This window comes from Candoia aspera, chromosome 13, assembly GCF_035149785.1.
Source record: "Candoia aspera isolate rCanAsp1 chromosome 13, rCanAsp1.hap2, whole genome shotgun sequence".
Lineage (NCBI taxonomy): Eukaryota > Metazoa > Chordata > Lepidosauria > Squamata > Boidae > Candoia > Candoia aspera.
This window is the reverse complement of record NC_086165.1, coordinates 11,943,430-11,965,242: the sequence shown is the minus strand read 5'-3', so window position 1 is coordinate 11,965,242 and position 21,813 is coordinate 11,943,430. Positions and strand designations below refer to the sequence as shown.

Below are 21,813 nucleotides of genomic sequence, written 5' to 3'. Positions count from 1 at the left end.
TACCACCACCCAGTAAAGTAAGGCAACATCTTTAATACACCCATGGGGGATGGCACTTGAAAGAAAGATATTTGCCTAATTCCATCAAAGGAGCTGTGACCCACAGATTATTTTCATAGACAGCAACCTGCTGCTTGTTATGTTGGACTCGTTCCTGGGTAAACCTGGAATAGATTGTTACTCTGCCTGAATTGTTATTCTCTGCCATCTTTGCTGACTTACATTCAGGCACGTGGCTTTCATTCAAGTAGCAGCATGAAACGAAAAGACATTTGAGTCAAGCGCAGAATTGACAGCCTTGAAAAAAAGAATTATCAATATAGAGCCCAGTGCAGGCCAAAATGCTTGGTCGCGTACCCATTTGATGGGAGCGGGGTTGGATTCTGCTTGTCTCGTATTCTAGTTCAAACGCAGTTGGATGGTGATGTTTCTACCCTGTCCCAGCATGTTCACTTCTGAACCCTCAGATCACCTTTAGATGTTTTGTGCTCCAGAATATCCCAAGCCAAGCTCCATGCACCCAAAGTGGGTCTTTTTACTGGTAGCCCTCAAATGCTATTCTAAATGTGGGTTTTTGTCTGGCACCAACATTCTCTTCTTTTCACCTCAAGGCAAAGTCATTACAGCCTATTAAAAACACAAGGCAAAATCTCTGAGAATTAGAACATTCATTTAATTTAATATTTATATTTCGAGGCTGCCCGATTTCATAGCAACTCTGGGTGGCTTAAAATTAGAAAAGAATAAAAAAGAAAAGAAGATACTGTATATCAGAGAAAAGGGAACACAGCTCACCAAAACACCCCATAACACATCCTAAACCAAGGCCTGGGAGAACAACCAGGTTTTTAACAATTTGTGAAAAATCAGTAAGGTGGGGCTGGTACAGATCAGCAGGAGTGGAGATATCATTCCAGGGGGCAGGAACCATCATTGAGAAGGCCCACTTCCTGGATCTCGCAAAGTGGCATTGCGTAATCGATGTGACCCATGCAAGAACAAGTACAAACACAAGAAATAAAAGATAAAAGTGTTAACAGTGGACAGGTCATTTCTGTGCATCACATCAACTTAAAATAAGAATCTTTTAATATATTGAAATTGCCTGGGGCAATTAAAAGGCCTTTGCCTTGGGGTGAAAAGAAGAGAATGTTGGTGCCAGACAAAAACCCACGTTTAGAATAGCATTTGAGGGCTACCAGTAAAAAGACCCATTTTGGGTGCATGGAGCTTGGCTTGGGGTATTCTGGAGCACAAAACATCTAAAGGTGATCTGAGGGTGCAGAAGTGAACACGCTTTCCAAAACTGTGGTCCAAAGCCATGAACTGCTTGATGGGCTCATCTATGACCTCAAACCTGGGGAACCCAGTGGCGATCGTGGGAAACATGCATCACATGCTCATAATGGTGCTTTGGGACTGCCTTCAAGGTGAATTCCTCGCACAGTGCACTGCAGTAACTTCGATAAGAAATTACCAGGCAGAAAATGCTTGTTTTCTCCTTCTCAGAAGGGCTGCTGAGCCCCTGGTTTCAGTTGTTGTTGTACTAGCTGTTATTCTTGATAATAACATGCTTGGCAATTATTGAGTTTACGTTTTGATTCTCCTCCCAGGCAGTGACACTTGAGGGAACGAAACTGGCAACTGAGGTCCTTTACAAAAAAGGCCATGATTATAGGTTTTTTTGCCGCGGCCCAGAGCAGACGGAGGGAGGCTGTCATAACTACAGAGTGCGCTTCTTATGTGGCCAACCTGGTAGGTGACTCATTCTCGAAAACTGAGCACAGTATAATTGAGAGGAAACTATTCTGAAATTTTCTCCTACTGATCTATATATTGTAAAGGCAGCAGGATTTTACCTCAGAGACTTAAGCACTAATACAGTCTTTGCATGAGTCTAAAACTTTTGGGTTTCTGCAGTAGCTTCCGTCACACTTGTCCATTTCCAACTTACCAGCTTTCCATCTTCTGTATCAAGTTACTAGTCCTCATGCAGCTCTCCAAGCTGTTGAAGTACAAATCATATAGGAGTTGACTCTAAAATGATACAGAATATGAGAGGGTCTTGAGGTGGCATACAGGACTACACTGTGCATGTGTGTGATTGTTTTGCTTTAAAAATGCAAATAGAGGACAAGTAGAGCAAGGTGAAGTCTATGTTCAAGCCTTTTCCCTGTGAAGCTAGTTTTCTACTTGCAGGGAATATTATCTTCTGGGCATTTTGTTCTATATGATTTTGTTCTGTATGAAAGGCGCTCATTGTGCTACCACCCACCTACAGGCCATTCTGCCTTCTCAGGGTTTTGTCAAGGGTTGAATGGAAGATAGGGCAACCTCTTGCTGTTTTCCATGATGGCTGTATGCAAACTCAAGCTGCATGAACCGGAGTGGAATGGAGTGACGTGCTGACATGGCTGAAAAACAGCCAATTTGCCCTGACTCAGGAAATAACTGCCCTAAGTGGCCAAAACTGTTGGCACTCAGAGGAAATAGTGCAGCCAAGTCCTGAATAGCCTCTTTTAAATGTAATTAAGGGGATAGGAGAAATAGCAACAACAACAACAATAGAATCTTAATAAGAATGATTACTTATTAACAAAGGGTGGAGGGAATGACAGTACTGAAAAATGGTTGAGAATGAAGAAGTTAAGATTCTGTGGGACTTCCAGATACAAGCTGATGAACGCTCAGCTTATAATAAGCCACACTGGACTGCAGTTACCAAGGGACAAGTCTCAATAACTAACATTGCAGCAGCTGGAGACAGAAGAGTCAATGAGACAGAACTAGAAAAAAATAGGGAAATGTAAAGACTTTCCAACATAGACTGAACAAGTGTAGTGGTGCCACCAATAGTGGTTGGTACTTTTGGTGTCAGACCAGAACTTCTGGAAAAGCACTTGCACACAAGAGGAATAGACGGAATCTCAACTCTCCAGTTACAAAAGGTTGTATTACTTGAAAGAGCAGATTATTAGATCATGGCTATATCTTACGATATCAGGCTGGGACATCAAGATTGGTGAATACGCAGCAAAGGCAAAACTGTCTGTATATACCCACAATAGAAGTCTAATCAAATTTAAGCAAGAAAGAAATTGAAAGGAAGTTTTAAAGAAATTTAAGCCATGTGAGCTTGGGAAGGATCCGATAAACAAAAGTACCAAATCCAGTCAGAACTAACTGGTAGCTTGTATGTAAATAGCAATAATGATGATGATGATGATGATGATGATGATGATGACAACAACTTGCTGATGATAACCAACAGAACTATGTGGGAGACTATGTGTAAACAACAACAACATAGGGGCCATTTAGTGTGCTTCTTGAATAAGAGGCAGACACACACATCTAGCCTGTGGTTGACAACAGCTGCCTATTTTTTCAAGGTCCTTGTTTTATGAGTATGAAACATGTTGGTCCGTGGGGAATTGGGGAAGGAGCACATGAGATGCTCCTCGGCACTTCTTACCCCATGCACTTTCTTTCCACTGTTGGCTTGTCAGTGAGACCCAAGCTTACCGTGCACGTGGATACCAATGTGAACAGTACGATCCTAAGACTGGCCGACAACGTGCAGTCATGGAAGGTGGGAGACAAGATCGTGGTGGCCAGCACTGACTATTCCATGTACCAAGCTGAAGAGTTTGAGATCTTGCCCTGCAGAGCTTGTAAGCCCAATGAAGTCAAAGTGGCAGGTAGGCTGAATGGTTCATGCTTGGGAAGAATTGCTGATGTCCCGTGTTTGTGTATGGTTCTTTGGGTCTAGCAGTACAGGTAGTCCTCGCTTAAGGATCACAATTGGGACTGGAATTTTGGTTGCTAAGCAAAGTAGTCATTAAGCGAATCCAACCTGATTTTACAACCTTTTTTTGCAGCGGTCATTAAGCAAATCACCATGGGCGTTAAGTGAACCATGTGGTTGTTAAGCAAATCACACGGTTCCTCATTGATTTTGCTTGCCAGAAGTTGGCTGGGAAAGTCAAAAATGGTGGTCACGTGACCATGGGACACTGATGGTCATAAATGCAAACCCGTTGTCAAGCACTCAAATGGTGATCATGGGACTGCAGGGATGCTGCAGCGGTTGTACGTGTGAGGACCGGTCATAAGTCAGTTTTTTTCAGCACTGTTGAGTCCGAATGATCACCAAACAAACGGTTGTAAAGTGAGGACTACCTGTATTGTTAAATATTGAGCTACACGGCTGATCCCTATCCAATACAAAACTCTGAAATGGTCTGTTTCTTTTTGGTTCTGTGCAAACACGTTTTGAAAAAGAAAAAAAGAAGGTAAAAATGAGTGGCAATTGAACTAACAGGGCAAGGAGAGAGAAGCAAGAAATGCTGCAAGGTAACAAGTGCTGGGATTTTATAATCTAATAACTGTCCTAACAGTCAGAAATCACGCTGAGACGAGGAGTAGGTCTCTAGTGTTTATTACTGCTACATAAAACAGAATCCTAACAAACTGAAGAAGTGTGAGAAAAACCCAGACAGATAAACCCCAAAAGTTAAGGCGGGTCTGATCTGTGTCTCTTTGAATGGCTGCTTAATTCCTCAGTACTATGCATGCATTTTCCCCCCTGGATAGAGGCCCCCTCCTGCTCGCCATCAGTACTCATGACAATAACAGGGGTAATAATAACAATGGCAATGTAGTAAGCCCACTAAAGTTGCTAGTCTGCTTTTTTTTTAAAAAAATCTGTTAAGAGACTAGTAGCCTGCATTTCTCTGTTCACTGTAGAAAACCAAGCTGCTAGCCTTTTAGAAAATAATTGTTTTCTACCAAGCAGATTGGTTGTGGGAGCATTTTATCTGTGCTCTGCCAGCTCATGAGGGGTATAGAGGGAAGAGGTTTTCTTTCTTCCATGCCTAGCACAGAAACCAAGTGGGGAGGCTGGCAAAGGAGGGATCAAATGATTTGTGTACTCATCAACATGGAATTTGTGATTGTGTGTGATTGCTGGGCATGTTATGGTAATATAAGGATATGACCAAAAGTACAGGGAGGAAGCTGGAACTGAATGTGGAAGAGTAGAAGAACCCAGTGCCAATGAATGGTATAGTTGCTGGGTAATCTTAGACAAGAGAGACAGTTTGGTTTAGTGGTTAAGGCAATGAGCTAGAAACCAGGAGACCGTGAATTCTAGTCCTGCCTTAGGCACGAAGCCAGCTGGGTGACCTTGGGCCAGTCACACACTCTCAGCACTAGGAAGCAGGCAATGGCAAGCCACTTCTGAAATATTGCCAGGAAAACTGCAGGGACTTGTCCAGGCAGTCACCAGGAGTCAACACTGACTCAAAGGCACACACACACACTAATCTTAGACAATCCTGCAAAAGGTAATCCCTTCTACCTTCTAGAATAGATGTAAAATTACTTAGATAATCTGAGTGAGGCACTTTTCAGCACTGATGTTCTACCATTTGACTCCTCCATTGCGCTAATTATCCTGTGTTTTCTTCTGGCTATATGTGAGTCCATCCAATTGTAGCTTATTCTGAAACCATCTTGTAGCAAACTAGAGCTTTGTGTGATCTGTCAGCTTAGTGGATTAATGCTAAGTAGGATCATTGATGGGTCTATGACTTTGAAATGAAATTGGACTGGATGAGAAAGTGAGATCAGATCAGCACATACCTCTGCCATGGTACAAATCATTCTTAAATCATGAGTTCCCTTAACTCTGATGCAAGTGGCTTAGTAGGAAATACAGCTTTTTGGCTTGTGGTTGCCAGGGCCTAAAGAAAGTGGGTGGCTTGTGCCAAGAAAAATATTATTCTGGTTTTTAAATGCATCATAGTCTCATGACTAAAGATGGCAGGCAGCTCTGCGGGGAAAACGTATCTACGGTCCTGTTTTCTTTTTCCTCCCCCTTTCTCCTTTCCCCAGCAACACTTACATAATTGGGAAAACCACACTAAATAAGTGTGACCCCAAAGATGCCAAGAGATAATAGAAAGAAAGTCAGATTTTGAATGTCTTTCCTAAGTTCCAGATGCATCAGAAAACGATAGTGGTGGGAGGGAGCTGAAGAGGTAGGAAATGCTTAAAGCAGCCTTTTTCAACCTTTTGACCCTGGAGGAACCCTTGAAATATTTTTCAGGCCTCGGGAAACCCCTGCACATTCAGGCTCAGATATAGGACAGAAATTACAAAATTACTATATTCATTTCATGGGTAGGCCTGTATATATGCATTAACTGTTCTTAAACTGAAAATAAAGAATGAAACTTACCTCTTTAATGTGAAGTTGCCCGAATCTGAAATATTTTTTAAAATAAATTATGATCTCCTGTGGAACCCCTAGTGACCTCTCATGGAACCCTAGGATGCCATGGAACCCGGGCTGAGAAACCCTGGCTTAAAGAATTCCTTCCTTCTGCTTGTTCCCAAGAATTTTCTGCTTCACTCTTCCCATTGTTTACTTTGCAGTGGAGAGCTGCTGACTTCAATGAGCTAAAACCACACATGGATCTGACTGTAGTTGGTTTTGTTGTTCAGGATAAAAAAGTACTCAGATTTCTAATGCTTTCTCCTGAATGGTTGGGTACAATAAATACCTTTGCTGGTGTCCTTAGACACCAGTATTTTCATATTCTCTGCATAGGATACTTGCTGAATGAAGGGAGCTATTTTGGAATGATTTCAGCTCGTGATATAAACAGCCTTTCAGAGGATCATTGAGGAATCAAGTCAGTTGTCAGTAGGAAAGAACATTAAGCTGGTTATTAAGAATCATGGGCACACTTTCTCCTTCCTGCAAATCCACTCTTAATCCTTTAAAAATTAAGGCAGTTTAACATAAATGATACAACTGAATAAAGCCATCAAAACAGATAAGACATTTGGCATTTGAGAGCATGTTTTGTTCATTCTCATAAAATAGCTGCTGTGGGAGGGAGGTTATCTCCTTGCAAAAAAACTAGCAGACATGGTGGGGATGACTAAGAACACCCAATTATCAGAAAGCAAGCAGTTGCCAGCTACTCAGAGTTGATTTCTATCAACCCAGCTTATCTTCGTCTTATTTTTTTTTCCCCTGGGCATCCTTCCAAGGAAAGTACCAAGTTGTAGCTACCTGCTATTCTTGATAGTCTCAAGAATATCTCCAAGGCAAGTATAGATCCCAAAGCACTTTGAGAAATAAAGATGATGCTGAAGGCCTGGCCTTTGTAACATGCCAGCTTCCCGTTACTTTTTTTTTTCCTAAACCCAAGCATGTTAAATGAGCAGATGAAAAAAATAAAGCCCCCATGAGTGAAGGAACCTAGCGGTTTGCACATTGGCTTCTTTGCCACCTCCTCATTTAAGACAACTCTATGACTGCATTCACACAACACTCTTTGCAAATTCTCTTTAATACCGTAACATTGAATGAGAACTGAGTGGGTGTCAAAAAAGCAGGATGGTTTTTTTTTTCCTACACAGCCCATATACAAATGGTTGCTGTTCAGAAGTCCTTCTCCAGTGTAGATTTTAATCCCTACACTAGGCAAGTGATGAAGGGAAGTGCCTCCCTTGTTTGAGATATTTCAGTTTTCCTATCTGCATCAGATTTGGTTTTCCTGCCATGGGTGAGCAGGATCTCTGAGTCAAGATTTTTCCACCTTCTGTGAGGGACTCAAGGCTTTTGATGCTTTACATCCGGACTTTACTCAATTGGAGACTTGGAGCAAAAGCAGACAAAGGACTAAAGGAAAGCAGGAAGGGTGGTTCTGAGAACAGGAGATCAAACAACAGCTAAAATCCCAGCCATTATCTTTAGACTTGCAAACTACGTGTTGGTGAAGCTGCTTCCAAATCTAGGGGGAATCATATGTGGGCAGAAATGATGCAATGCCCTTTTCATGTAAGAGATAAAACTATGAATAAATTGGCAGGCATGATGATCAATCAGAGCAGCCTGGTTTTTTATAGAGGGCTGTTTCCAGTTTGGCTTTGCAGATTTCCTTGTCTCTCAACTGGGCTATACAAAATGGATTATCAACAGATTTCTGCAAAGTTTTATGTTAAAGCCATGGGAATCCTAACAGCATGTAGAAAGTGCATGGAATGTCTGAAGTCAGATGGAGGGTTGGTTTACCAGGACCCAGTTGTCAACTGTACAGTATCTGCTTTAAGAAGGAATACAAGTCGTCCTTGCTTAACTACCGCAATTGGGACCAGAATTTCAGTTGCTAAGCAGAGTGGTCATTAAGTGAATCCAACCCAATTTTACGAACTTTTTTGCAGCAGTCATTAAACAAACCATGTGGTTGTTAAGTAAATCACGCAGTTCCCCATTGATTTTGCTGGCCAGAAGCCATCTGGGAAGGTCTAAAATGGCGATCATGTGACCACAGGACGCTGCAACAGTCATAAGTGTGAAGACTGGTCGTAAGTCAGTGTTTTCAGCAGCATCAGTAAATGAATGGTTGTTAAACGAGAACTATCTGTAATGCCATTCTTGTCCTTCACAGCTGGCTGACCCATAGCTGTGTTCGCACAACACACTGAAGTAGAACAGGTTTTGCTGATCTATTTGCCCCAAATGCTCCATTTGGTTAGATTGTTTTGTGGCTGAGTGTGTTGTGTGAGGACTCAGTTCATTTGGTTAACTTCTCATTTGGTGTTTTGTGAAAATGGATTAATTCAGAAACCAGGTTAAGTTATGATCATGTAATGAATGCAGATGAGTAGGTAGGAAGTAAAGCAAGCAATGAGTAGTGCTTATTATAAAGGTATATACCTGAAATGTTTTGATTACAATGAGCTACTTCCTCAGAATGTGTGGTTCAGAAAAGTCCGTGTTAGGATGCCACTTCTCCAGAAGGATAATTTTAACAGGTTTTTTTTTTTAAAGCTGATTTATGTTCCAGTCTGAGGCTCCACAGGAACATGCATTTCGCAGAAGCCTTGTGTGATAGGCCCCCTCACCCCAGATCTTCAACAGCTGTTACTAAGAACTTATGTTTAGTATGATGGAAGAAGAAAATGATTAAATACATGACTGGAGAATTCTCACATTGATGATATTTAATTTTAACAAATTAAATGGAAACCAGGTCAATCTTTAATTTTGCCTGGTCTCAACCACTGCATTGTAGAGTATGGTTATTTGAATACCACTTGAAGGCTAAATTTGGCTTTAGGGGAATGTAGCGCATCCCTGACTTACGTTCTCAGGTTCTCCTAACATAAAAGCCTTTGCATGCATTTTTTAAAACATTATGTTGCTCAAGAATAAGGCTTTGAGGAAGTCTGTTAATAATATTCACACTTTCCTAAAGTAAGTGCCCTGCAGATGGGCAGGTTTCATCTCCTAGAATTCCCCAGCTGGCCTGGCCATGGCTGAGAATTCTGGGAGTTAGCTCATATATCTGCGAGGGATTGGTGAAATCTGACAGAGAGTTTTTTGCACCATCAGAAGGTTTAAATACATTTGCAGATCTTTTACAGATCTCCTTTCTTGGCAACGCCAAGGTGAATTTGGGGTCTTCTGCATTCAAAGCAGAGGCTTCTCCAGTGTCCTAGGCTTCCCCCTCAGATATGGGAGCTTGATTTACTGTTCTTCTGGATAAGATGATCTTGCCTTATGGCATGCCGTGCAGTTGGCAGCTTCCATGGGCTGGTTGTATCTTATTTACTTATTTAATCATATTTCTTCACCGCCCATCTCATGTTACGATGACTCTGGGCAATTTACAACTAATGCAAATTGGCCTGTCTTTCATGGGTGTTTTTCAACATAATGTAGATAAGAGTCTTGCCACTGCAGGCTTCTTGTGCATTTATTCATGCATAACCTTTCTTGGAATCCTGTGACTGCTGGGTCTCTCTTTTTCTCCCAGGAACATGGGATGGACCACATTTAAAATGCAGAGATTGTGCCCCCCCACAAATTAAAGGCAAAAAATAGCAATCATTGAAGCTATGCCATCAGATAATCAAAACACGGAGTGCTTTCCAGCAGCTTTACTGAATAAATCAGGGTTCTACTCCTTTCATAAAGACCGGGCATGAACAGTTCAAAGCAACCCACTTGCATGGGACAACCAGTCCAAAAACCTGGGCTGTTGTGATACTTTCTTTCCACAGGATGCTCGAGATTTGAGATGTGAAGTCTGGGAAAACGTTCAGGAAGGAAATTAATATTTTGCCCTGATTTTTTTCCCCCTTTCCTTCTGGTCCAATTCTTTCAGGAAAAACCCTTAAGATGTGAAAATGCTTCATTCCCCTTTCCTTTTAGTGTTTTTGTTTTTCTTCGGCATTCACATCTTTAATTGGTTCTTTCAGAGGTGATCTTAATAAGCAGAAGCCATGTATGGGGAACCTAGGTTGAGAAGGTTTTGTGTAAGAATACCTAATAATCCATCATGGATCCATTTTCTCTTATTCTAAAAAAAACATCAGGCTATACCGGGCCCTGGGTGATGCAGATTTTACAAGACATACAGAATATGCTTCATTACTGTTGTTTTATACGGTATATAATCAGTTGCATATCATTTATTCCATTCACCATTTAATTTGAATATTGCAACAATGTGAGAATATTGCAATTCTGCTTAACAAACCTTGCTAAGCAGAAGGTTTGAATAGTAAACACAATTGGTCTTTAAGGACAAGGAAACAAAAATGAAGCTAGAGACGTGGTTAAAAGAGCCACAAGTCAAATCCAGAAGAAATGCAAACACACCTCCTTTCTCTCTCCAGCCATTTCTTGTGGACATCCAAAGCAGCTCATACAGTAGATGTGGTTGGATTATTTCATGCAGGACACCATGCAGATTTCTACTGGCATCACTTCTAAATAAACTCATTCTTGCTGTGGGTATGTTCCCCATCAAACAAGGCAATTCCTTTAAAGTTAATGGATGTGGTAATAAACACAGCATCGCTGTTTCTGAAGGCGAAAAACATACCTATCCACGCTTACCACAAACCTCCCGCGGTTGTTTCCTTATCTCAGATCATGTCAAATCAGCAAAAGCACTTAGTGTAAACAAACATCCAGCATGTTATGTATAAAGAAACCTCTTGCTACACATTCAACATTCTTGCCGACGTTTAACATTCTTAGCAGGTCTGTGCAGATATCCAAGAAAACACGTGGCGCCTGAAAGCTGAAGCTAGCGAAAAAAACATTGCAGCTTCCAGGTGGATGTTTCATTATTCACTTCTCTGGATCAGAATGGGGGTCATTTGAGCAAAGAACAATCATCCAAAGAGAACAGCTTGCTTTAGATATTTCTGAAATTTGGCATCATTCATTCAATTTATACAGCTTTATTATGCTTTGTGTGTGTGTATGAGAGTGTGGATCTGTGCAAGTGTAAACTGTAGGCTTCTCCTGAAATAAAAATACAGATAGTCCTCGGTTAATTATGGCAATTGGGACTGGAATTGCCATCACTAACTGACGTGGTTGTAAAGCGCAATGTCACATGACTGTGCCACATAGCAACAGCAATTCTGGCACTCCGGATTGCTGTTATTAAGTGAATTACTACAGGTCGTTAAGCGAGGATGTCACACAGTCACCATTTGCAACCTCCTGTGGGTTTCCCATTGACTTTGCTTGTTGGAAGACGGCAAAGAAGGTGCAAATGGCAACCACATGACTGCGGGGACTCCAATGGCCAGAACACTGAGGACCAGTCGTAAGTAGCACTTATTCAGCACCATCACAAGTTTGAACTGAGCTGAATGAGTGGTCATTAAGCAAGAACCACCTGTACATGCAAAGGTAATAATTTTTTAAAACTCGTGTTACCCCAGAGTTTCTTTAATGAGTACATTCCTTCTTTTCCGTTGAACTAATTCACGTTGTGGACAGTAATAATCCTCCTTCCTATTTCTCTGCTCAAAACACTTGAATGAAGGAGTGACGGGTGTAAGAAACTATACATGCCCATGTAATAGACCAGGCAGCCAAGATGTTCTCCTGGATGGAGATGGTTGGCAGAGCAGATAGAGAAGGGGACCTGTGAAATCTAACTAACAGATACAGTTGCAGGAGTAGTTCTACACATCCTCCTTGGGAGTAAGCAGCAGTGAAAGGGAATAGCAGGACAGCTGGAATATTCCAGATAGAAATAAAAGTTTTAAAAAATCCACCTTGTCACCCTGCAAATCACAAAACCCACAGGCATAATACGACTGGTTACCAGTTGGAACAGTTGTATATAGAGAGGCAGAATCAAAATGTTTGTATGGGAAACTGTGGTAAGACACTGATAGGTGATTGTAGGAGAATGTAAATCATCATCATGATCTAGGTGTAATGAATTGCAGTGTGTGGGTTTTTTTAGAAAATTGATTCAGTTTGTTAAGGACAAAGGGTGCTACCCCTCCTCTTCGTGTCTCCTTTACAAGAGACCTTGCCCCTTCCCACTCTTTGGGGCCAGGTTCCTGGCCATGCTGATCTATTTTTCCATTGAAGCCCTCATTATATTAATCTTGACCCTTTTGTAACACACTGGATGTTATTCTTTCCCCTAGGGAAAGCCACCTACCTTCACATGGGAGAGATAATTGATGGCATCGACATGCGAGCTGAAGTCGGGATGCTAACCCGAAACATTCTAGTGATGGGCGAGATGGAGAAAAGATGTTACAGTTATAGCACCCATCTGTGCTCCTTCTTCGATTTTGATACTTTTGGTGGCCACATCAAGGTATGGCTTGCAGTTCCTTTTGTTTGCTTGCTTTGTTGGGGGATCTTCTCTGTATCAATAATACAATATAACACAAAGAGCTGGTATCACCATCCTCCAGCTGGTATCCTTTAGAAGCCCTGGGTGCCAACTCCCAACATCTTCAACCCTCATGCTGGGGAAGATGGCACTGTAGTCCAGCACACCTGGAGGGTGCCAGGTTGGGGAAGCCTCATCTATAAACTTTCTGAACTCCTGCAATTAACTTGTATTGGGGTTTTATTGCAGCCTGAGCATGGCTTCCCTGTAGATTTCTAGGGAGAACTAAGCACCTGCTTAATTTTTTTTCCCCTTTAAAAAACTCAGCATTTAAAATGGCTTAATTTAGGCTGGATCACCTTTGTGGTATGTGGTGGCTATGTGCTTTTAATCTACCCAAAGATGCAAGTTTAGGGGTTTTCATTCCATATTTTCATTTAGCCTTGTTTGTTCTCTAGATTGGACTTGGATTTAAATCGGTCCACATGGAAGGCATAGAGTTGAAGCACATGGGCCAGCAGTTGCTGGGACACTACCCAGTGCACTTCCACATGGCTCAAGACGTGGATGAGAAGGGGGGCTACCAACCTCCTACCTATGTGAAGGATATGTCCATCCACCACACCTTCTCCCGTTGTGTCACCGTGCATGGCTCCAATGGTTTGCTGGTAAGATGCTGGGATTTGGTTCTTCTATTGCTGCAAAGATGAGATGGCATCAGGTAGAGAGGAATTGAAGGGTTTTCAGTCTTTGATCTTATTATGCATCCACTTAAGATAGGGGGAAAAGGTATAGATTCCCTTGAGATGACCTCAACTGCTGCTGGTTTCATGGACCATCAATATTGTTTTCTTGGTAACAATGCTAGAATAGTTTGACATTGCCTTTTTCCAAGATTTTTTCTTTAATTTCCCAGTCCGGCCTAAAGCTTTCCCAATGGCCTCCAATCCAAGTACAAGCTAGGCTGAATCCTGCTTAGTTTTTCTGAGACCAGCCAAGCTAGGTTCAGAGTTGCCATTTGCAGGGTGAGTCAAGTGTAGGTAATATTTGGATGGAAGGATAATTGTCCTTCTTGCATTCTCCAAACATATTCTAGGCTCTCATATCAGCCAAGAGAGCCAGTTTGGTCTAGTGGTTAAGGCAACAGGCTAGAAACCAGGAGACTGTGAGTTCTAGTCCTGCCTTAGGCATGAAAGCCGGCTGGGTGACCTTGGGCCAGTCACTCTCTCTCAGCCCAACTTGGTGCAATGTAGTCTAGCCTCCTCGTGGTGCACCCTGGGCAATGTGACTTGTCCCAGCTAAATAGTCTACATATTTGTCTGCTGTACCTCACAAGGATTTCCCAGCAAGAAAAAGCAGCATGAACACTGAACTGCTATGCCATACGACAGACAGACAGACAGACAGATCGATCAGCCATGATGGGACCATTCCCAACTCTTCTTCTAGTGCTCAAGAGGCTCCTTTCTCCACCTCTTGATCTTTGCTTTTTTTTTCTAGGTGGTTTAATATGCTTCCAAACAGAGCTCCAGACACAACTACCTACCATGTAAACCTGCTGTAATAAGGCCACATTGTAATCTAAGCTTAGATTCCTCAAGCACTGACGTAACCTGGTTAGGTGAGCCCTGTTGGTTAGTGGCTTGCTGTCAGTCCATTGGTAAACTGGAAGAGTTGTATCTGGACCTCTGGAGCCTTGTAGATTCATTGTTATGTAGCTGTTTTTAATCATTTTGGATTGCTGTTGCTTTTGTTTTGCCAGCGTCCAGTTTTTCCAGTCCTACTTGTAGATATTGGGGACCAAATGTTGGAGCGATAGCACCAAAACCACAACCCTCCTATTAAAATATTTGTGACATCACAGCTTTACCAGCTAAAGGAACAGCCTTTTGGTCTGAAGAAAGTCTTAGGAAAAGTCTTCTTTCAGCTAGTCTTTAACTACCTGTATTGTCTGCACAGGCAGCAAATATGGCTCATGGGTCAACTTATCTTGTGTGAGAAATACCGTACATAACTGAACCCCCATAGCCAGGACAGGCTAGTAAATCAGCCTGGGCTGCCTGCCAACAGTACCAGTTAAAATGTAAAATGTTGCTCTGTTTGTAATTGGGGTTTCAAAGTGCATTGAGTTTCTGCTCTCCTCATTACCTTCCTAAAGACGGTGGCTGCAGGCACCCTTGCTAAATCTGCCATCTTAACATTCTGGCCCTGAGCTATGGGGAGCGGTGTTGATATTTATGGCTGCAGGGCTGCACGTTCAGCCAGAAACCGTTGATATGCTCTATATACATAGTAGAAGCTGTCACTGGGTGTAAAGTGAAATGGAGCCTGGCAAACAGCGTGCCAAAAGGAAGACTCCAGATGCATTTCAGCGCTGACCAACTGTGGCAATTATTGCATCTGGTACTGGTAATTCCATTTTTAATTCATGGCTCTTGCTTTAATGGGAGAAAAGGCCATCCTGTTCTTCTGGCTGAATTTTAGGCATTGCACATTTATAAATTCACTGATTTAAAGTCATGTCATCTTTCAGGCACATGATGCTCAAAGGATTGGAGGGAAAGGGGGGAGGGGGTTAGAAGAGAATTAAAGCCAGTATCCTGATCCTGTTTTATAGCTATAATCTATCACATGATGCCTTATGCTGGTGAAGGAAAAGCCTTCTCTATGTACTTGCTTCCAGCCATTGCAAGAATGAGGGAGAAGGTATATTTTCCTTGAAATGGAAGTTTTGTGCCTATGCAGTAAAGAGACAATTCCCAGGGATGTGGGAGAAAAGAGAGTAACTGTTAAGCCAATTGGGGTAGAAAATGTGCTTCAAATCCAGCAAGGAGGGTGAGCAAATGTATTGTAAAGTATTGCAAAAACTTTGCAAAAACGTATTGCAAAATTCCTTTATGAATTAAAGGAACAGAATTCCTTTACTTGCAGTTCACCAGTTGTAGAGAGTCATGCGAAAGCTTCGAGATTTCCAACCACTTTTATATAAGAGCACAATCAAAGGAACATCTTCAGTGAAGCTTTGAGGGATCATACATTCTCAGTGTCACGAGTGCATTCTAACAGACGTCTTTCATCAGGGATAACAGACAGGCATCCAGAGTGTGAGAACAATGAAAAAAGCTACACAGAGCATTACACTATGTGACTATGTGTTGTCACTGCAATTCTCCCTCCTGGATGAATTATTTATTGTTTGTTTATGTGGCAAGAAGGAAGGTTTATTAAAGACAGAAAGGGAAAAAAATAATTGCAAATGGATGAAGCCACGTAGCATAATGGTAAAACACGATACAGGCATGGCACAATAAATACCTAATCTTGTGCCATCCCTGTATAACATCCTTAGTATAAGACAGGGATGCTCTGGAGCTGTGCTGCCAAAATATAAAATATAGAAAGTAGACCGTATGTTTTGGGTGAGGTTTTCTGCGTGCATCTAAAAATAACAAGCCAAGCAGATGTGTTAAGACTCCCATTAGATTTAATGCACTTGTTTTACTTTAACCTTCTTACAAATCCCCCAGAGAACCGAGGGATGAAAATGTTGGCTGTCTTCCCTCCAGTTACATCAGCAGAAAGTTGGTCCTTGGAAAAAAAAAAAAAATCAGAAATGTAGCCATCCTCGCTGCAACAAGGTTGTCCAGCGCTTGCATATTGCATATTGCAAGTTCTTTTTTAATCATTATTTATAACAAAGATACAATTCTAGGAGAGATAGTATCAGTAAGTGGTCAAATAAAATTTTTTGATATACACACACACAAGGTATAAATCTTTTTTTTTATTAAACGTTATTAGATTTTCAAGATAAAAAGATAAAAACTAATGAAGAATGATGATTAGAAAAGAAAGTAAAACACAGGAACAGTGGAGAAAGAGAAAAAGAGTAAAGTCAAAAGTACAAAAATAGGAAAAGAAAAAAGAAAATACAGAAAAGAATGACTCCGGACTTTTTTTGCAACAGCTATAAGTATGCATTTATGTAAACTCTTACTCTAAGTTTACAACATAGCTTTCATTATTTGTATTGTCCATTATTATATCTAATCATCAAATCCATAAATCATGATTTCATTTTTTTCAGTTTCACGCAAAAAATCACAAAAGGCATAAATCTTTGAGCTTAGTGTCAAATCCCCACTGTATTATTATTTGTAAATACTAAAAATAAAGGGGAAAAAGAAAAAAAAACCATACTAGAAATAAAATAGGTATTTAATTTCTGATTTCCCCCTTCTTCTTTGAACTCTGACCAATTTACAGTATTCATTAACATAAACTTTAGAAACCATACCCAAAATGTTTATATTTGTCTTGCTGTGTGATATATAGGGACCATTCTTGTTTAAATTTAGATAAACTTCTATTGTATATATACTGTTCGTCTTGCCATCGCTGCATATTCTCCAGGTTTCAGTTCCAAATCAGATATCTCGGTACTATGTCTCTTTTCCAATGTTGTGCAAAGCAAGTTCTTTTTGGAACTGTTATTATTAGAAAGCTCTTCCTTCTTCTGTTTGGTGGGCTGCTTGAAGCTGAGTTTTCTTGAAGCTGTGCGCTTCACACTGTTGTTGAGATGAAGGCTTGTCCAGGGAGCATCCAAAGAGGCTGAGCTCCCATCCATCTTCTTGCTGTTGTTGCTTTTGTCCACCCAGATCAAGGACGTGGTTGGCTATGACTCCCTGGGTCATTGCTTCTTTACTGAAGATGGGCCTGAGGTGCGCAACACATTTGACCACTGCCTTGGACTCGTGGTGAAACCAGGCACTTTGCTACCATCCGATCGGGACACAAGAATGTGCAAGGCCATTACTGAAGATGCTTATCCAGGATATGTCCCCAAGCCTAGACAGGATTGCAAGTGAGTAGGGAAATAACATTTTATTTTTCTGACCATCTCTGGCTTACAGAATTTCACATGGATCGTTCAGCATAGAAGGAGGACGTGTAAGCAAATTAAATGTTTGCTGTCTTACTTTCATGAAGTAGCCACCTGAACGTTTGGTCCCAAAAAGGGATTTTCCGTGAGGAAAGCCAGACCAAATTAAGAACATTTAAATTCTTTTGCTCTCAAGTGGTAGAAGAGAAGTGCACGCTTAATTCATCTTTCCTCTTCAGAATGCCTGGGAAACAAAAGGCCTGGCCGTTGTTTCAGACAAAGATTTAGCTTTTCATTCATATTTTCCATTCCCTTTTTTGAGGAAGTATCAAAAAAGTGCGTCACTTCTGGGCATTGATTGCATTGGATAAAATTCCATGTATACATCATAGCGTTCCTAAATTCACAGCCCACCCAGATCAAGGAAAATAGTCTTTCTGCTTATCCTGGATCTTTTTCCATAGAGAACGCAAATAGGAATTTTTCTGTCTTACTTGAGTTGCTCAGGTCTTCTGTTCCTTTAATAATGCAGATGGCCCTGGCATATTCCCCTCCTTTCTGTTCTGAGGGTACATATTTGCTTTTTGCTCTTCTGCAATTGATTCTGAATCACAAGGCATCAAAAAAGGGGTGGACTTCGGCTACTGCGCAAAAGATGGTCGTTCTTGAAGACTAGCAACTTACTGTTTCCTGCAGGGAAAGGGAAAAAATGAGATTTGAATCAAACAATGCATCATTTGTGATGGAGTTGGGCAGCCTGTAAATTAAGGAAGTAAATAAAATTTGCCCCAAAAAGAAGCTTGGACAAAAAGTGATACATGTTGCAATATATTATTTACCATCCCAAGTACAAATCGGATCGCAGTCAATATTTCAGTCCCATGCAAAGGAGCAGTGCAACATGTCTAGTATGGGGCAGTACACTGCAAAACAGTTCTGCTACTGGAGAATAAAAAACAAGCTGCTTGAGAGATAAAAGTGATCAGTGGTGGGGAAGAGAATGAACCAAGAGTGATAAAAGAAATCAAGCATCTGGAAGAGTCTTGAAATTCCAGATATGGCGGGAAGCCAGAAGGAGCAGTTGCATTGCCACTTAAGCCCACTGACCTACAGTATACATTCCTTTTCCATTGTTTTGCAGAAAGACACACTCATAAAATAACAATGACTTTTTGCAGCTTCATAGCTGCCTGCAACATCACTCAAAATTTGTCCTGAAATTCCAGTAGCCTTTCAAACCTGGGATGAGATCTTTCCCTGTATTGACAAGGGTGCAGTGAAGAAAATAGGGCACCAGAGGGGGTCGGGTGGGGTGGGGTGGGGTGGGGTGGAGAGAGATACCAGCCAGGCATTGCACTGTTATTTGGCCTGCCTTGCCTGTGATCAATGAACATCCATCTCCTCTGCAGGCCTGGCATTGGGAAGATGTTTGAGTTTTGGTTTCTCATGCTCAGCTTTCTTATCCAACAGTGCCGTATCCACTTTCTGGCTGGCAAACCCACACAATAACCTCATAAATTGCGCGGCTGCAGGATCTGAAGTGAGTATGATGATTTTCGCTCTCAGGGGCAAACGTTTGGCCATCTGAGGCTGCTTGGCAGGATACGATTCCTAATCTGACCTGGGTTGGAAACCAAACCTTACTAACCCATTAGCCAATCTGCAAATCATTTGTGTAAAATAATTCTCTTGTTTCCTAAGTAACTGTGAGGGACCAACCCATTCTTAAACGCACTCTAAACACATATAAAAAGTATTACTTTTAGGGTGTGGAAGAATTACAATATACTGCCTGAAAATTATTCCACAAACATGTTTCTGTGCGCATCAGTCTTTTGAGCACACTTTCCAGCTGAGAGCCCGGAGCAGTGATTTATGCATAATTGTAACCAAGAGCTTCCCCAAAGCAGCTGATTGTACTGAATCTTTGTTTCTCCATGAGTGACTGAAGGATCCAAGAGAGAGTGGGAGAATAATGTGCTTCAAAGGAGCTCTTTTTATGTTCTTTTTACATAACTCTTTTTGCTATTTGAGGATGTGTGTAGGAGAGGTGAGCCTCAAACTGCAATTCATTGAGTAGCTGACAGGAGTTCTCATGTACAGCTATGCCAGGGAGAGGATGGAATAATGTGCAGGAAGAGGGCAAAATTTCCTGCCTCTTCAGAGGGAATAGGAAGGAAGCAGGCGCAGAACAGTATATCATTTTCTGTGGAGTGTGGGCTTTGATCTCCTAGGAAGCTTTAATTATTTCTTGTAGCATGTGTACAGAGTAAGGAAGAGGACCTTGATGGAAATATGCAAGAACTGTTACCTAGGCAAAACAGGACGAAGCATTTTTTTCAACTCCAGAGCAACAAGATAACATTTGGAAGCAGCTCAGACAGATGTCTCTCTAATTTACTGGGGTATATTGTGTGCATATACTGTGAGAGCCAGTTTGGTGTAGTGGTTAAGGCATCAGGCTAGAAACTGGAAGACCGTGAGTTCTAGTCCCACCTTAGGCACAAAGCCAGCTAGGTGACCTTGGGTTAGTCATACACTCTCAGCCCTAGGAAGGAGGCCATGGCCAAACCATGTCTGAAAACCCTTGCCAAGAAAACTGCAGGGACTTTCCAGGCAGTCTTCAAGAAGTGGACACGGTTGAATGGATGAAAAAGGAGATGGAGGAGGGGAGATCCAGCACAATCATACTTGCAAGATTCTGTTATTAGAGCCAATCTCAATGAAAGTAGCTTTAGCTTCCTACGGAGTTGATTTCCTGATCTGGTCTACCTTGGAGAGCTGACAAATACATTAGCTGGTCTCTTCCATCCTGGCATGGCACAGAATTAGCAAACGTGGCTTTCCGGTTAAGAAAATTTGCTGCAAACTGGAGATGCTTTATTAGCATTAAAAAACTTAAAAAATCTTACAGTAGGTTTTCGGCTGCAGTTTGTATCAGCCAGGAGGAAATCTGGCCATTCCCAGAAAGCTTTCAGAGACTGCCATAATGATGGGAGGTATTGGGGGGAATTACATGTGAGTGGTCCATATCCCACTTGGATTGGGATATGTCCTAATGGAGCACTTAATGTAGAAGTGAATCTGGTTGTATTATTTCTCATTTGCTGATTCTTTGGTTTTGTTCTGTGTGGAATTTAGGGTCACCTTCATCCATTCTTTTATACTCACAACAATCCTGTGAAGTAGGTTATGCTAAGAGGCAGTGAAACACTGCATAGCCAACTTAGCATATTTTTTTTCTAATTGGACCCACCACCTGATACCTTCCAGATCTGTTGAACTTCCATTCCAGTTTCTAGCCAACATGGCCTAAGAATTAGGAAAGGGCACCAGGTTGGGGAATGCTGTGCCACACCATGCTAGCTCTTTCCAACTATTGTTCTTCTTAGCATTGGTCCCACTCAGTTGCTTGTTTCTGACTGCACTCACTGCAGTTCATAATGAAGCTGTTTGAATAGGATGCCACAAGGAGTTTTATATTTCACCCAGGTTGTTGTATGGCCTGGTGCTAATTGGGACTAAGAGGGAATGACTTGCCCAAGGTTGGCCCACTAGCTTCCATGCCTAACAGAAGACTAGAATTTGGCTCTCCCTGTTGCTGATCCAGCATCTTAGCCACTAGGCCACACTGGGTTAAGAGAGAGGGATTCACCCAAAGTCACCCCGGTTTAGGGTTACCAGATGGCTGGAAAAGGAGGACATGTCCTCCCTTTTGTCTTCATGTCCTCCGTCCGGCAGGCATAGCCTTAAAATCAAATATTGTCCTTTTTAAGGACTGTATCCCACCTTCCTTATGCTGGTCTATGACCATAATAAAGATTTGATTTGATTTGACACAGGATATATACTGTGTAAAAAAATAGAGTAATTCCCCCCTTCCCAAGAGGTGGGAGTAGAAGTTATATCACATACATGGGAACAAGGCGTAAACAGGGCTGGAGAATTCTGGGAGTTGAAGTCTACAGGTCTTAAAGTTGCTAAAGTTAAGAAACACTGCCCCAACCTCTGCCTGAAATTGACAAGACTTTAATCAGTTACATGCTGAAGGCTTTTGCCTCCTAAGGGCTCTAGCACATTCCTGCAATTGAAAAACCAGTCTTCCTGATGCTGGAAAAGGTAATTTCATATACATGTGGGCCTAAGTACATTTTTAGTTTTTGCAGTTTTTCACTCTAATTTTCATCACGGATGCCAAGAAAGTTAAATAGTCAGTATGTCCTCCTTTTCCCCATTTGTCCCCCT

At 41.6% G+C, this 21,813-nt stretch overlaps 1 protein-coding gene across 1 annotated transcript in view; it reads left to right on the top strand.

The window, feature by feature from the left end:
- The window catches only part of CEMIP (cell migration inducing hyaluronidase 1), a 62,616-nt gene that overhangs the window by 19,194 nt on the left and 21,609 nt on the right, over nt 1-21,813 (top strand). Inside the window, exons 9-14 of the mRNA XM_063314194.1 lie at nt 1,614-1,755; nt 3,510-3,701; nt 12,493-12,668; nt 13,145-13,354; nt 17,345-17,550; nt 19,039-19,108. Of these exons, the coding sequence (XP_063170264.1) occupies nt 1,614-1,755; nt 3,510-3,701; nt 12,493-12,668; nt 13,145-13,354; nt 17,345-17,550; nt 19,039-19,108 (996 nt within the window). The remainder of the gene's footprint in view (nt 1-1,613; nt 1,756-3,509; nt 3,702-12,492; nt 12,669-13,144; nt 13,355-17,344; nt 17,551-19,038; nt 19,109-21,813) is intronic.